We start from the raw sequence: 16319 nt of genomic DNA on the forward strand, positions 1-16319 counted from the left end.
CACTTTGTAGAGCACTGTCTACCTGCATTCTCGGGCAGCCCTGGCTTTGCTCAAGCCCAGTAACACAGAATGGGGTCAGGCATGGGGATACTGGGGCCTCCTGCTCAGAACAAAGTTTGGGCCAGCCTCCGTCAGCAAGACAGAAAAGCCAGAACCACACCTTCTTGTTCTGCTGTCCTCCTCAATTTGTGGATTTGTCTTGTTTTTTCTTGAAGGAGGAATGTTCAGACTCTAGAGATTACTGCTCTGAACCCAGAGTGTCTGTCACTTTCTCTCCTTGCCCCCAAAGGACAACCTTAACCCCATCTTTAGCCCAAACTAAATATCACCAGAAATGCTTTCTTCCCCTTAGAAAGAAAAGAAATCAACAGGGGATGTCAGTAATATATGAAATATTTCCTTTTAATTTTGAAATACTGTGGTTGATTTGTTTTCCATATTTCCAGCCTTTGAAAGTGATCATTAGGAAAAGGCCTCCACAGTTTTAGGCACTGTTTGCTGTGGCAGCTCTCAGGGCTGGTCTCACTGCCAGCCCTGGCAGTACCATGACTGCATGGGGGTCTGGTCCTCTGGGCCAGCTGGGCACAGGCTGGGGGCTCCAGAAGCCCTGGTCTGGCAGCCTCAGGACAGCCTGTGCTGACAGATGGAGTAGCTGCCCTCAGGCAAGTTGAGCCATGGAAACAGAAGTGAAGGAGCTGATGCTCAAGGGACCTATTGTCCTTGAGAGAGGCTGCTGGGGGGAGGCTTTTAGAAATGCCTTTTTCCTCCCACTGCTCTCCACTTGACCAAAGGTTGGCTGTCCTCCTCCCAGCCTCCCTGGTTGCTTCCCCTCCTGCTCTGCTCAGCTCAGCCTTGCTGCAGGAGCCCACACGGCCCTGCCCCCTTCTCTACAGGCTTCCCTTCCCAGGAAGGCCAGAGGAGAGGGAGGCACAGCGCCATCCCGCACGAATCCTGAGGTCAGCATCTTCTGCCATCTGCTGTGCCACAGCCGCTTCCTCTCTCACACAAGATGTTTTCTTCGTGTCTGGCAGCTCCATCCCCCCAGAGTGACCGTGGGAGACAGTGGTGGGATGGAGGAGCTGGAGTCCCCCTAAGGAGGGTGCCTGGTCCCAGGGCTGCAGGCACCAGGTTTGGGGTGGTTTTGGGACGTGGGTGCATTAGGGACTGGGGGTGCTTGGCTTGTGCACAGCCTTGCTTCAGCAAGAGCTTACGTGGCCTCTCGTGCCACTTGCTGTGTGTGTGACCTCTGCCTGTGACCCATGGGCATGTTCTGAGGAAAATGTGAGCCCATGCCATAGCTGGGACGTGGTGCTGGCCTGCATTGGTGTATTTATAGGAGCATCTCAGTCTTCCTTCCGCGTCAGAGAGGCCCAGCCATAGGCACGGCAGTGCAGACACCTCCGCAGCGGAAGATGCTGTGCCTGTGCTTTCCCTGGGAACAGCGTGTCCAGAACATTTCCGTTTGGCAGGAGGTGCAGAAGGATACAGGACTGCCAGAGCGCGGCCGCTTCCCGACGGCGTCAGCCTGAATTTCAGTGAGCACACAGAGGTCTGCACTCATGGCTGGGAGCCTGCCTTGGAATACGCTGCTTGTGTTACCCCTGTGTGTGCAGTGTGACTGGAGAGCCACGGTGTGCCGTGCCATGCCATCGGGAACACTTCCCTGTCACCCAGAGGATGGAGGGTGATAGAGAGGCTTTTCTGGAGATGGAAAAGGAGCCAGGCAGCCCCTAAGGATGGCTCTCCGTCCGCCCCCAGCTCGCTGGCACACAGCAGGAGGTGGGATGCACAGGTTGGCCGGCTGCTGACCGGCAGCGCAGGCCCTTTGGGGAAGTGGCTGGCGGCTCCCCAGAGCAGCCCCACGTGCGGGGGCTCCCCGCAGCCTGCTCCGGGCGGGCGATGCCCGAGTGCCCCGCAGGGCCAGCAGCGGGCTGGGGCCGCGAGGAGCCCCCGCCGCAGGTGGGAAGCGCCGCCCAGGGCAGCCCCGGTCCCGCCCCGCCGCCCGCTCGGCCCCGCCCGGGGCTCGTCCCGCCGCCGAAGGGGAAAGGACCGGGAGAGGAGCGGAGGGAGGATCGGAGGGTGGGAGGGAGGACCGGGAGGGACGGCAGGAGGAGGAGCGGGGCGGGAGCCCGGGCCGGCCCCGCCCGCCCCGCCGCTCCGCACCTGAGCGAGCAGCGGCGGCTCCGCGCCGGCCCCGGCCCCTCCGCCGCCCGCCCATGGCTCGGCCGCTGCCGCTGCTGCTCTGCTTGGCCGCGCTGGGCGCCGGCTGCCGGGCAGGGACCCCCCCCGCCGGCACGGCCGGGCCCTCCGCCGAGCCGCTGCAGGACGAGGCGGACAACCAGGAGAACATCCTCTCCCAGGTACCGCGGGGGCTGCGGGGCTGCGGGTACCTCGGGGGTGCTGCACCCGCGGCGTGGGGCTGGGCACTGCCGGGAGGTGCTGTGCGCACCCTGCGGGGTGCTGGGTGATGCTGGGTGTTGTACGTGCTCGACAGAGCTGGTGATGCTGAGTGTACGCTGCTGGCGGTGCTGGGCGATGCTGTGCTCGTCCTGGGTGGTGCTGGGTGTACACTCTCGGTGGGGCTGGGCGATGCTGTGCACTCACCCAGCACTACTGCTGAGCACTGGAGGAAGTTTATCACCCGGGGCGCAGTGAAATCACTGAAGCCCATCTGGGAGCACTTCACAGACTCCATCCTATCATTTTTCCGGGGAACTCAGAAAAAGGGGAACTCCTTGAGAGGAGAACTGGTGGAGCCTCTTTGTGTGCCGAGGGGAGGGATCCAGGCTCTTTCCCTGCCAGTGGGATGCGGTGGAGGTTTCTGTTAGATTTGGCTGATCAGGCTGTGTGTTATTATCTGCCCTCGGAAATGGCTAACTCAGAGACTATTGGAAACGTACCGCCAAAGTTATTTTTGTGCTTGGGCTTTCAGAAGCGCTGTCTGCAAATCTCCGTAAAGGAAATTCCTGGCATTGTATAGGGCTAATCAGAAGTCCTGCTTCACCACCAGGTTACGCTGCTTATATAGGGTGGCTTTCAGTCCCTCTTCCAATGTACCCTTACTCTGCTGGTAAAACAGTCTTGCTCTGGGTAGCAGGTGACTTATTTGGTCTTTTGGACACTGAGCATTAAAAGAAAGCAGGATGGGGGTTTGTATTTAAAATTATTGTATTTAAAATTGAAATTTTTCATTCTGCACATAGTGGAATAAAAAATACCCTGTTGGAAGAAGCCAGTTTTTATTCCCCTGGTAGGCAGTGATTAGCTCTGCGCTCTCTAGAAAGCTCCTTGGCTGGCAGATTCTGGAAAAGCTGGCCAGTTTCCTCAAGGTTCAGGGTATCCAGAGTGTCCTTGTTTGGACCTTGAGCTCTAGGCCGTGCTTGTCCCTGGCTGTGCAGGCAGAGGACGGCAGGTTTGCTAACTGCTGGTGACCTGTGCTCAGCTGTTAGGTGACTACGACAAGGTGAAGGCGGTGTCCGAAGGCTCCGACTGCCGGTGCAAATGCTTGGTCAGGCCCCTGGGCCGCGGCGCCTGCCAAAGGATTAACGAAGGCGCTTTCAGAGCCGAGGATTTTTACACGGTGGAAACCATCACGTCAGGACCCAGCTGCAAGTGTGCGTGCGTGGCCCCCCCCTCGGCCCTCAACCCTTGTGAGGGCGACTTCAGGCTGAAGAAGCTGCGAGAGGCAGACAGCAGCGACCTGAAGGTAGGAGAGCAGCTTGAGCTCCTGACCCTTTGGGGACAAGGAGATCTTCTGAAGCTTTTTCTTTCTGAGCTTTTTCTAAAAAAACCTTTATTTCCTAACATTTTTTTCCCTAAACCATCTCCTAGTTATATTTATATCTGTATGTTTGATATAAAAATCAAGCTCATCTTAAGGGATTGAGTCGAGCAGCTGCAGTGGATGATTCACTCAATTCATCCTGTGCTGCCTGGGGTTCACCGTGGCTTTCTGTGCTGAGAGCCCAGTAGGGACTGGGCTGCTCCCTGCCCTTTGTCCAGCTCCAAATGTCCCTGGAGGACAGCTCTGATCCGCTCAGCAGCTGCCAGGTCTTTTTTCTGTTGCAGAGAGGGATTCCCAAGGACCCACGCAAAAAAGCTGTTTTGGCTTCCATGGGCCAAAAGCTGCTGATGCGTCAGCATGAGGGTGTGATGCACAGCTGGCTGATGGCAGGATGGATTTGTTGTTTTAAATGCTGACACTTCTCTACTATTTAGTATTTTGTCTCTCTAGTAATGTATACCTCTTTTCCAAGCGTGACAGTGTTTGTTCTAAGTACTCCTGACTTTTACTGGATGCTGGTGTGGCAGCTGGCAGCAGACCCTGCTGAGTTTTCCAGTTTGCTACCAATGGAAGGCAGCAGAAAGTGCCACTGGCTTGGTCCAATCCTGGGGAGCCCCTAGAGCAGAAGGTTGAGTGCTGGTGGCACTGGCGGCCCCGGATCCCTCTCAGGTGGGAAGGCAGGCGGCACGCGAGGCGCTGTGGGGCAGCTGCCACCGGGGCCACCACGATGGGCTTGTTCTAATTAATTTGGAGCTTGATGATGTGTTTCATCTTGTCGGACTGCAGACAGTTAGCAGCTTCTTGTCCAAGCGCCCCTGCAGCTAGGGAAGATAAACAGACACAGGCAGACAATCCATCATTCCAGGGGAGGAGGAGTCCCAGTCTGGAGTTGTTTGGTGGTCCCTCGTCTGGGGAAAAGCCAGGAGGTCCCACGTGGCCTTAGATGAGAGTCGTGAGCTCTCTGCGGTTAGGGGAGGGACACCCCCCGAGGTGACAGAGGCACCGCTGTGGTCCCTTCCCGGAGGCAGGCAGAGCTCCTGCACCAGCAGCTCCCTGAGCTCTGCAGAGCCGGTCAGCCTGCAGGAGGAGCAGAGCGGTGTGCCTGGCTTCGCCCTTGGCTCCGGCTGCTCTTCCCACTGCGGAGCTGCTCACAGCCAGCTGTGGTGTGAAAGCCTGTCCTCTAGGAACTGGCCCCGGCTCCCCCGCTCATTTCGCAAGGACTCGTGGCCAGGCGATTTCACAAGGTTTATCCAAACACACACACATGAGGGTTTTGTTTTCTGTGCCACCAAGGTCCATCCCAGGAGCTGGGCAGCAGGACTGCTTTCCCTCCAAGCACAGAGCCCCTCCTGGGGTCGGGATCACTGGGAACAACTGCTTCTTGTAGGAGAAGCTGGGAAGTAGGAGAGGACACAGCTCCAGTTCTTACGCCACTCATGAGGAGCAGCTCCCACAACTCCTCAGTGAGGGGCTGGGTGAGGCTATTCCATAGCTCTGAGCAGTCCCAAAGGGTTTTACTTTCTTTGCTGGTCCAACCAGCATTGCTCTTGCCCAGTCCAGCAGCAGGAATGGCACAGGGTCATTTGTATGTTGTGTTTTACCAGACTTTCTTATGATCTGACACAAAAGCCCTGGGTACTCCACGTGTGGGAGAGCTGTGGGAAGTTCCCTCCCTTGGGTGGGCCAGAGGATGAGTCCCTGAGGGAATGGTGAGAAAGAGAGAAAAATCCAGGCAGCAGGAACATAGCCCTGGGCAACCAAACTCAGTTGAATGGCTGCACTGGTCTTCCCAGCTGAAGGTTTCAGTCCCTTTCAGACCTTTCGCAAGGTCCAGTGGGAATTCATGGACCATCAGACCACTGAGAGCCAAAGTCCACAGTGGGTGAAGGGAAGGCAGCAGTGAGTTGATAGGAACATCAGTGTGGTCTTTAGGGGAAGGTCAGCATGGTGCTGGCCGGGAGGAGCATAATCTCAGACCTATTTTTGTGAAATTGCAGCATGCTGCCTGTAGGCACAGCGGGTGTTGTGGGGGTCTTGGTGCAGAGTCAGTGCGAGGAGGCTGTGCTCAGGATCGTTTGGAAGGAGGTTAATGCAGTCTGCAACCTTTGTGCACTGATGGAAATTCTCCAGCCTGGAGGGAAAGTGCTGGTCTCCAGTGGCTGTCTGGCAGGCTCTGTGCATTGTATCGGTCGTCTCCATCCAGCTCTCAGTGGAAAGTGGATGCATAGCCATAAAACAGCTCTTGTCTCTTAATGCTGCCATTTTATCTGGCCCCAAAAAATCTTTCCTTTGCTGTCAGCTCCACAGGGAGACTGCAGAGGCCGGGGTGGAAACTCCAAGTGCTGCCAGCAGTGCTGCCTGTGATTCTCCCATATTTACGAAGCTCTGTTGATCAGTTTGTAGCTGCTGGGAGAAAATGTCACCGCCCTGTAGTAATTCCTATGCATTGAAAATCCTGCTCAGCCTTTGGGGTTGTGAAGTCTGCAGCACCACGCTGGACATGTGGGGACACATGGGACTAGGGGGAGGTGGCCCAGGAGCACTTCCCACCAGTCTTGCCATGCTCAGTGTTGTCCTCTGTGGAGCAGCACCAGAAACTGGACAAAACACAGAACAAGGGCATTGCTGTCCAGATCCCCAGGAATGGTGACCAAGGGCTGATGCTGGCAGGACACGGGCACAGGGCTGACTTAAATACAGAGTGTCTGTGAAATGGGTGGCTGCAGAAGAGGGCAGCATCCCTTTGATAAAATTGTTCTCCAGGAAGGGAACTGTTGCCAGGCTGGCACCGAATTTCTATTTCTTCACTCTTGCAATTTGGGAGTATTTTAAAATATTTTAACAAGTTTCTTCTTGTTCCAGGAAAAAGAGCACAGGATGGCACAAACTCAGAGTCTGATCTCAAACTGAGCTGCCTTTTTCTTGTTGCCTCTTTTGCTGGCAGTCACGTCACTGGTGGAGTAGTTAAGCCTTTGGGCTTGCAGGAGAGCCTGCCTAAAGCTGGCAAAGAGCAGCATTTTACCTTGCTCTGCTATTAATCCCCAGCACCCAAAGCGTGCTCCCGAAGCCCTGAGGCTCTGTAGAGGCGGCGTGCGTTGCTCTGCATGCCCTGTGTTGCTCTGCATGCTGTGCTCTGACCAGGGCAGCAATGCAACAGGGAAAACTTGCTTTCTAATCAAAAACCACTCAGATGGGTGCATCACCCTTGACTTTCCAGCTGAGGAAACTCTGTGGGGTGTGTTACAGCAAGTGCTGCCGCCTGACTGTGTTCTCTCCTTGCCTTGCAGCTCTCCTCCATCGTTGAGATGCTGGAAAGTGCCTTTTATGGCTTGGACCTTCTGAAGCTGCACTCAGTCACAACCAAGCTGGTGGGGCGGGTGGAGAAGCTCGAGGAGGTGGGTCCTGCTCTCCTTCAGTGTCCTTGCCCTTGGTGGGACAGGCCTCCTATCAAGTTCCTGCTGCCTTTGGTGCATTTAGAGCCGCGTTGCTTGGGAAGAAATGTTAATTAACCATTTGGCTGAAATTAAACCAGACCAGACTTGGATGTCTGAACTAGATCGGAGCACAGGCAGTGCCCAGTGCATCCCCACCGCGTCAGCCTCGCCTGACACTCTCCAGCTCCCCCAGTGCCTCAGGGCCCAGACTGGGAGCGGGATCCCAGCTGTGGCCTCACCAGGGGCAGCATCTCCTTTGGGTCAGAAGGCCCTGCTGTTCAGTTTTTCCTCCTCTCAGTTTTACTTGTGTGCTGGTGCGATGTTTGCTCTCAACCAGGAGCTTTTGTGCTGTTTGATGTGGGGGACGAGAGGTTCAGGACTGGTGCAGGGGTACACTCAGCAGGACTGTGGGGAGCCAAGGAGCTCAGATTCCTGAAGGACCAAGTTACGTCTTGGCCTGCGTTAAAAAAGAGCAGAACCCTCAACCTTCCATTTTATTTTAGAGCAGACTTCCAGTGAAATAATTTTCACTTCCATACAGTTTAATATTTCTTTGGCTAGCACAGCGTAGGGTTTGCAGTTTAAGCTGTGCTCAGCTATGTAGACACGGGTTGCCAGATTAAATACTGGAGTTTTCTCCCGTGGTCCGTATCTGGGACGGTAATTCCACATTCTTGTCGGAGTGGAGCAGTCCTGTTCATCTCCAGCCAGGAGGCGAGAGGCAATGATTTATAAAGCCAAAATTCCGCTTGCAAAGTGTTTTGGGAAGGCATGGCGTGCTCCATCCTGGGGTCAGGAAGGAGACAGCTGAGGGGAGCACGCTTGCCTGGGGGGCTCTGGATTTCCAAGCATGGAAATTGACCCAAAAGGGGTTTTGAGGTCTGAAAATAACAAAGCACCAATGTTCCCCTTTGCAATCCCACCCTCTTCCTGTGGTTCAGCGTGTTCTCCAGTTGTTACTTGGGTTTGCCAAGGGATTATTTCAGGTGGGGTTATCACTGCACTCTGCTACAGTACCACAGTGGCCCTGCCTACCAGCCAGTTTCTGCAGGGGGGTTCAGAGCCAGCAGTGCTGGTGGCACACTGGGCACGTGGAGTGACCTTTGCAGCTTGGTCACTCTGCTCACAGCCCGTTGCAGGGAGGCAGATGGGCAGAAAGCTCGGTGGGGCTGAAGTAGTTTGGCCAGAGATGGAGCTGTAGAGGTGTAGGAGCTGGGAATTCACAGGTTGGGATCTTTAATTTCCCAGAAGTGTGGCTGCAGGATCATATAAGAGCAGCTGAAGCTGCCTGCAGGCACTTGGATGGGATGCAGGAAGACAGGAAAGGCCTGGGTTAGAAGGAGATTGCCCAGTGCTCCTGGGCAGAGCCGAAGTGATGCAGGCAGCAGGTGTGAAATGCCTCCTGCTGCTGGCTTAGCATGGAAATTCCTGTTGGGAGGATGTGGAGGAGGATCACACCCTGCATCAGCCTTGGGGTCTGACACAGTGGACAGCTGAGATGCTGAACTGGAGCCTGGCATGGCTTCAAAGCATCGCCCTCCCAGGCGGGTGTGCTTTGGCAGCTGCTCCCCAGCGCAGCAGCTGAGCAGCCTCCAGCAGCATCACAGGCCAGGCTTTGGTGGTGCTTCTCCACTCAAGGGGAGGCAAATTCTATCCCTAAGCAGGTCATAAGCCAAACATTACACAGGAGAAGTGATAAGGGCACAAGGCTGTTGGAATCAGTCATCCTCTCCAAAGGAGGATGGTGTTGAAAGCTGCTCCTGCAGTGCTCCTGGGAGAGCATTGTAAGATCCCCTGTCGCTCTGCTTACTGAGGCAAAACGCTTGCTGAAGCATCCCTGCGTCATTGGACTCGGCCTCCAAATGTCCTGGTAAATCTGTGACTCATGACTCCTGGGTAAAGACTGGGAATTCAGATGCCTGTGGAGGGAGCTGGGGGTTAACCGCTCTGTTTTTGCAGAGATTAGAGGGTTTCATGAGTTCTATCCAGTATAACAAGGTATTTTAGACAGATGGTGTTGGTAGAGGGAAGGAACCCTCAATCCTTGGTCCATGGAGTGCCTTGTCTAGTGAGGCAGCTCCTCTGCTTTGTCTTTAGCTCACAGCTGTCACATCAGCTGGCAATTCTGAGGTCACAGATGGAGGTCACGGTGGGTTTTAGGAGAAATTAATGGCAAGACAGATTGTAAATGAAGGATCAGGGTAACCACCCCCAGTGTCTGTGATAAAGTGCTTTGACTGATGTGCCACTTATCTGAAGCAGTTGCTGTTTGATGTGTAGAAGCCCAAGGAGTGATGAGCAGAGACTGCAACAATCCTTTGGGTCCAGGGTGTGCCTGTACACCCTGCCTTGGGTCCAGGCTGGGGGACTGAGAAGGGCAAGGGGTTTTGCCTGCTGGATGAGCTGCAGCCAGCCCCAGCTCCCTCCTGGTCACTTGACAGCTCTCTGAGGGTCACTGGCTCTTGTCTTGTCCCTAGGTTCTCAGATTCTGTGGGAGCAGAGGGTGTTGAGGAGGAACAATCCCTGAGTGCAGGCACTGTGTGGCCAGGCCAGGAAATTGGGATTAATAAATGCAAGATGAACTTGCTGCCGCAGGCCAAGGACACCAGGATGACTTAAAGTGTTTCAGCTTATCTTTTCCTTCTGTGAGCTGGCGAATGTGGCTGAAGATGGGGGTTGAAGAACCTCAAGGCTACTCTCCTGCTCCATGGGAACCTGTAGCAAAGTGTGGATCTGGGATGTGCACACCAGGATGGAGTTCCTGAATCCCACTGGGGTCAGGGGCATCTTCTTAGCAGCTGAAGTGCCCAGCCCCGTGGAGAATCCCCAGCAGTGAGCCCAGGGTGGCAGCACAGAGCTCCAGAGCCGTGGTTGGGGGCCACAGAACATCCCTTGTGGTTAAGTGGGGTAAAGTCTCCTCTCTCGCTTTTCTAGGGCATGTCCAGGAACTTCACGCAGGAAGGCCAGCGGGCAGGAGCCAGCGGGGAGGAGGGTCTGCAGGATCCTGCTGGCAGGGAAAACTGTTCCAGCCTCCTCACCAACAGCCTGGCCGACATCGAGAGCTCTCTGCAGCGGGACGCTGAGGCTGCCTACACTCACTCAGAGGTACAGCCACGCAGGCACAGCTCGGTGTCACTGCTGCTGCTCAGGCCAGCCCTGGGCTGTCTCCTGGATGTGGCCACTAGCCCGGGGTGGTTTTCTCCGCGGCTAGAGCGACCCTGTTTGTGTGCCCCCGACTCCAGTCTGTGTGTCTCGGCACAGCCCAGCTGCTGCTGGGATGGGATGTAGGTGGAAGCAGAGGGAGGCTGCTCCCTCGGCCTCCCCCCTTCCCACGGGGCTGTTGGTTTTCGAGGTCAGCGGTGGCTGAGCTGCTTGGAAAGCGTGATGTCATTGCGGGGCCGGCTGGGAAGCGGTGGGAAACTCAGAGCCTTTGATTAGAAGGGCTTGGGGCTCGGTGGAGGGACAGCCTGTCGCCCGCCTTCCCTCCCTCCCTCCCTGCCAGGCAATTACCCCTCCACCGCCAGCCTCTGTGCCTGGCCGGCTCCGGGCAGAGGTTCGGGCATCCTCCTGGCCCTGGCATCCTCCTGGCTCGGGCACCCAGCACCAGCCCGTGGGGTGTGCCCAGCATGGGGACATCCTCTGCCTGCGGCAGCACTTTCTGTGCAGCCTCAGACAGGGGTGAGCGGGGTGTTTTGGGAAAAGTTCTGTCTAGGGTGTCCTGAAGTTCTTGCTGCTTCAGTGGTGCTATCTAGGATGGCCTGTGCTCCTCTGATCTCTGCTGGGCCGCTCCTGGAGCATCCTGCCCTCACCCCAGTGTCCCACTGCAGGGCAGTGGGAGGTGTCTGGCAGGGGGGGACAGTTAGTGTGTCATTTCCAGCTCAGACAGGGGTGCTCAGCTCCTGAGGATGGCAACCGCCTGCACTTGACCCCACCCCTGCACTGTGGATGCTGTGGGGATGGGCTCCCCGAGCCCTGGTGGGGTCAGGGCTGGGCTCCCACACGTGCACTGTGTGTCAGCAGGCAGGGAAGTGGCACCAGCCGTGCCATGCCGTGCCGTGCCAGTGCTCTCTGCCCCAGGGAGAGCTGTGCCCAGGCGGGGTGTCCGGCCATGCTCCCAGCCCCACTCCCCTGCTCCCCACGCCGTGAGCTGAGCAGCTGCTGCCTGCTGGAGAGGAGCCAGCCCCGGCCAGGCAGGGGAGCAGAGCGTGGGGCTTTTATTACCCCGAGTGACCTCATTTCCCAATATTCCCCTTTTCTCGCTGCTAATTGCAGCAGGGCCCATCTTCTCAGCCAAATGGGCACGGCTTCAACCCTCGGGCTGGCTTTCTGATTTCCTTTAATGAGATGAAATCCTTCAGACCTGAGCTGAGGCAGCTGGTCCCTGCCCCGGGGGCTTCCTGGTCCTTGCCTCGGGAGGTTCCCGCTCCTGCTGGGAAGGTGCCTTCAGCCTCTCTGCCCTGTGAGAGCTCAGTGCACATTGCACACTCTGCAGATCAGCTGCTGGAACTGGCCCCTGGCATGCCAGGGAGTGAGCCCTGCTCTGCCTGCCTGCCCTGCATCCCTGAATCCTACAGCCTGGGCCTTATGGACCCCTGAGTCCTGGAATGGCAGGGTGGCACCAAGGATATGGAGGAGCAGCTCTGCTGTCTCCTGGAGGGTTTCTCATGGCAGAATGGACTGAGGGAGACCCTGAGGAAGGAGGGAGCTCAGATCCTCCTACTCAGCATGGGGCTGCACAGCCTGACCTGCCCTGTCGCCAAAACGTGGCATTTCTGGTAACAACCTCCTGTGTCTCTTCCAGGGAAAATATGAAGAAAGATTCCTGAAGGATGAAACTATCTCCCAGCAGATCAACTCTGTAGAATCCCTCCCGGAGCTTCACCTCTCTCTGGAGGACAAGAAGCCTGAGCAGCTCTTGCAGAGGAAGCTGCGGGTGAGGAGCCGGCCTCCTTCCAAGCCCACCATTGTCCGAGGGGTCACCTACTACAAAGCCCAGTCCACCGAGTCAGAGAATGACATCGAGGAGCAACGTGAGTTGGGTATGCAGCCATGGTTGGTGGGATGGCTGGCTGCATCCCGCCACAAACCAGTGCCTCATCCCCTGGGAATGTGTGGGCAAAGCGAGTGGGAGCAGCAGGGGAAGGTGGGACAACTGGTACCTCACTGCTGTGCAGCCTTTGAGCTGTGTCTGTGGAGCAGTGCAGCATTGTTATTCCATGGAAAATCACTGCTAGCTAAGGAAATAGGTCACTGCTCTGGTTCAAAACACCCAGCATCAACACCTTTCCAGAAGTAAATGGAGGTTTATTAAATGTGTTCGTGTTTCAAATCCGCCTGCCCAATGGCATCCCGTGAGGTTTGTGCTGTGGAAGGCAGCTCGGAGCTCATAGCCCTGGCTGTGGTGGGAGCAGGGTCTGAGCCCTCAGGGACCAGCAGAGTGGGCAGCATGGGCAGAAGGACAAACGCCCTCGCTGTGCAAATTGACTTAGCAGCAAGGTCGTCCTGCCCTGCGGGGGGGGCTTTGTGAGCTCCTGGACATGAAGAGGAGCAAAGGGTGCCCGTCCTGGCTGGGGAGCCCCAGTGGTCCCCGTGGCCTGGCTGAGGTACCTGCTTTGGCATGTCGGGTTAGGTAGGTGGGATCTGGTTGGGAATGAAGCTGGGTCTCCATCCTGCCCAATCAGTCTCTGGGATGTGGCAAGGCAGAATTGCTCTCCATCACCTCCTGCTCTCCCAGCCTGAGGTGGTGGATGTGGCTGTGATGGTCTCGCTCACCTCCTGACATGGGAGCTGTCAGGCTGTGCAGTTCAGCCTTTCTCTGAGGGGACATGGAGAGGGATTTAGTACCAGACAGACTGCAGGGGTGGGCAAGGAGCCAGCTGGAGGGGCTGTGGGGGACTGGCTCCCCTCGCTGCGGGGCTGACCCCTGTGCCTGTGTTTGGCAGCGGACGAGCTGTTCAGCGGGGACAACACGGTGGACCTGCTGATCGAGGACCAGCTCCTGAGGCCCAGCAGCAGGGCGGGCGAGGCTGTGAGGAAGCCCTCCCCGGTGGGGTGGCCGCCCACCCCTGGCAGCACTCCCACCACCCTGCCAGCCGCTGGCACTGCTGTGACGGCCACAGTGCCCCCCTCCCCTGCCACACCGGACCCCACCGCTGTGAGCTGGCTGACCCCCACCCCAGAGACTGTGACTGCCCCGGCAGGGCTGGCGGAGGAGGGGACCCCACAGCTCGCAGCAGCCTTGGCCAGCACAGTGGTGGCCACAGCCACGGAGAACCTGCCCGTGGCCACCCCCCCTGGAGGCTGGAGTGACATGGAGAGCAGCCCAGGAGCTTGGGTACAGGCGAACACCCCCGTGACACCGGTCAGCCCGGCCATCCCTGCCACCCCAAAGGAGGGCCTGGAGGAGGAGGACATCAGGAACATCATTGGTGAGTGCTTGCAGGTCCTGCACCCATCCAGCTGTGTGTGGGGGGGCTGGCTGGTGCCCACAGTGTGTCCTGCTAAGCAAAGCATACCTGGATTTGGTTGCAGGTGGGAGGTGTCATGAAGATGGTGGCTGGGCAGCACTTCACTGGGGTGCCAGGTTTACTTATGAACTTTGGAACCTACTGGAGTTTCCTCCCACCTTTAGGGGCTGGGCTGGGCAGGGCAAAGAGACAGGACCTGAGGCAGGCAGCAGCCTCAGCTGGAGCAGGAACATGGCTGAGGCTGTGGGGAGATGTTTGCGGGGTCTGGCCACTGCTGCTGGGCCTCACGAAGCTGCACCAGGATGGCAGGGGGTACCTGCTGGGTGAGGAAGGGGCTGGAGGGGGGTGATGCCTCCAAGGTCAATGTGGCCACCCTGCCTCTGGCCTCACAAGCTGCCCACGCAGGGCGCTGCAAGGACACGCTGTCCACCATCTCGGGGCCCACCACCCAGAACACCTATGGGCGCAATGAGGGAGCCTGGATGAAGGACCCCCTGGCCCGGGAGGAGCGGATCTATGTCACCAACTACTACTACGGGAACACGCTGGTGGAGTTCAGGAACCTCGACAATTTCAAGCAAGGTGGGTTTGCACTGTCCCTGGCAGCATGCTAGCCACCGCTCAGCTGATCCAAGTAGCATGCTCATTCCTGGGGATGCTACATTGTGGGGGGATGATCTGCCTGGGGACCGTCCCCTCTAGGGTGCTGGCACCTGACATGGGGGGTTCAGAGCTGTGGCTGGTGGCCAGGGAGGGAGTGCAGGCAGAGCTGGGGGCAGAGGGTGCTGAGGCATGGCCACCTGCCCCACAGCAAAGGGAGGGTCTCACCAGCCAGTGTCTGCCCTGCAGGTCGCTGGAGCAACTCCTACAAGCTCCCGTACAGCTGGATTGGGACAGGGCACGTTGTCTACAACGGCTCCTTCTACTACAACCGGGCCTTCACACGCAACATCATCAAGTACGACCTGAAGCAGCGCTACGTGGCTGCCTGGGCCATGCTGCACGATGTGGCCTACGAGGAGTCCACCCCGTGGCGGTGGCGAGGCCACTCGGATGTGGACTTTGCTGTGGACGAGAATGGCCTGTGGGTTATCTACCCGGCCATCAGCTATGAGGGCTTCAACCAGGAGGTGATCGTGCTGAGCAAGCTGAACGCGGCTGACCTCAGCACCCAGAAGGAGACCACGTGGCGGACGGGGCTGCGGAAGAACTTCTACGGGAACTGCTTTGTCATCTGTGGGGTCCTTTATGCAGTCGACAGCTACAACAAGAGGAACGCCAACATCTCCTACGCCTTTGACACGCACACCAACACGCAGATCATCCCCAGGCTGCTCTTTGAGAACGAATACGCCTACACCACGCAGATAGACTATAACCCTAAGGACCGCCTGCTCTACGCCTGGGACAATGGCCACCAAGTCACCTACCATGTCATCTTTGCCTACTGAGACCCCCCACCACAGTGGGGCACTGCGAGCCAGGGGCCACCAGCACCTTTTATTATTATTTTTATTGTTATTATTGTTATTTTGTACAAATTGAAGAGTAAATGATGAGTTTTGTTTCAAGCTGGTTTTTCACGGCGGATTGTAGATCAATCCCCAGGCCAGAACCACCTCCTTCGTCTTTGCTGTATCCTTGCTTCTGATTTTCCTTCCCAGGGGAAGGAGGTTCTCCTTTGGAAGGGCAGCCCCAGCTCTCCTGCCCAGGGAAGAGGAGGTGGCCCAGCCACAGTCCTCCTGATGATGTTTTTAGCTAGAGATGATCAGCAAGACACCCTGAACCAGTGCAAAGCTGCACGCACCAGGTCCCAGCGGGATGCTGATGCCTGCCTGTCCTGGTGGAGGACCTGCATGTCCCATGGGAATGTCCCGTCTCTCAGGACCATCTTCCCAGCTGACAGCCAGCAGGCCCTTTGGAGATCCTGCTGTACAAGGGCCTGTGAGCACAGCTCCAGCAGCCCCTGGTGCTGTACTTACGCCAAGGACTGTCCCCTCCAGCCGGGGCTCTGCTCTTTGCAGGCCGCTCTGGGGGCCGGGTGCACCCCGAACCCTGACTCATGCCTGGAGGGAGCTGGTGGCGGGAGGGGGATGCTGTAAATACGTGTAGATGGCTTTTGTTTGTTCATTTTGTAACCCAAAATAGTCCCCCTTGGCATTTGCTGGATGAAGGCTCTACGCAGCTGGGTGCTGGGCTGCCTGGGCACGGGCTGGGGAGCCCTGGGGGCTGCTGGAGCCCTCGTTGTGCTGCTCCATCTCCTACATTCCCTCTCACATCCCTGCCCACCCTGGTCCTGGACCATCAGGATCCCCTCACCGGGGCACAGCCCTTGCCCTCCTGCCCAGCAGCATCTTGTATTTACCTGCTGTCAGTAATAAAGGATTCAGTACCTTCGCAGCTGTTCGGGGCGTTCTTTGGCTCTGGTTCACCCTCTGCGTGCATGAAAACACACAGGGCTTTTTGGGTGGGTTTTGGTTGGTTTGGGGAGAGCCAGTTTGCACACCAGATGGGGACAAACCCCAGAGGGCTTTAGGCTGCTTGGGACCGGCACTGGGGCAGGGTGACATGGCCATGTCCTGCCCTGAGCAGAGCTTGTCTCTGACACCTCAAGTTGTCCTCAGGTCACTCAGG

At 57.2% G+C, this 16319-nt stretch overlaps 1 protein-coding gene across 2 annotated transcripts; it reads left to right on the forward strand.

The window, feature by feature from the left end:
- The first annotated feature begins 2141 nt into the window (after positions 1 to 2141).
- OLFML2B (olfactomedin like 2B) lies at positions 2142 to 15256 on the forward strand. Of its 2 annotated transcripts, none has more exons than XM_069023038.1 (8): positions 2142 to 2360; positions 3443 to 3706; positions 7072 to 7179; positions 10153 to 10323; positions 12020 to 12257; positions 13161 to 13646; positions 14091 to 14267; positions 14535 to 15256. In XM_069023038.1, exons 1-8 carry the CDS (start codon positions 2217 to 2219, stop codon positions 15134 to 15136), a joined length of 2190 nt encoding a protein of 729 aa, XP_068879139.1. In that variant the 5' UTR covers positions 2142 to 2216; the 3' UTR covers positions 15137 to 15256. The 2 variants fall into 2 exon arrangements, with proteins under 2 accessions (XP_068879139.1, XP_068879140.1); XM_069023039.1 differs by having other exon boundaries at positions 12020 to 12248.
- The last annotated feature ends 1063 nt before the right edge of the window (positions 15257 to 16319 follow it).

This window comes from Aphelocoma coerulescens, chromosome 8 (assembly GCF_041296385.1).
Source record: "Aphelocoma coerulescens isolate FSJ_1873_10779 chromosome 8, UR_Acoe_1.0, whole genome shotgun sequence".
Lineage (NCBI taxonomy): Eukaryota > Metazoa > Chordata > Aves > Passeriformes > Corvidae > Aphelocoma > Aphelocoma coerulescens.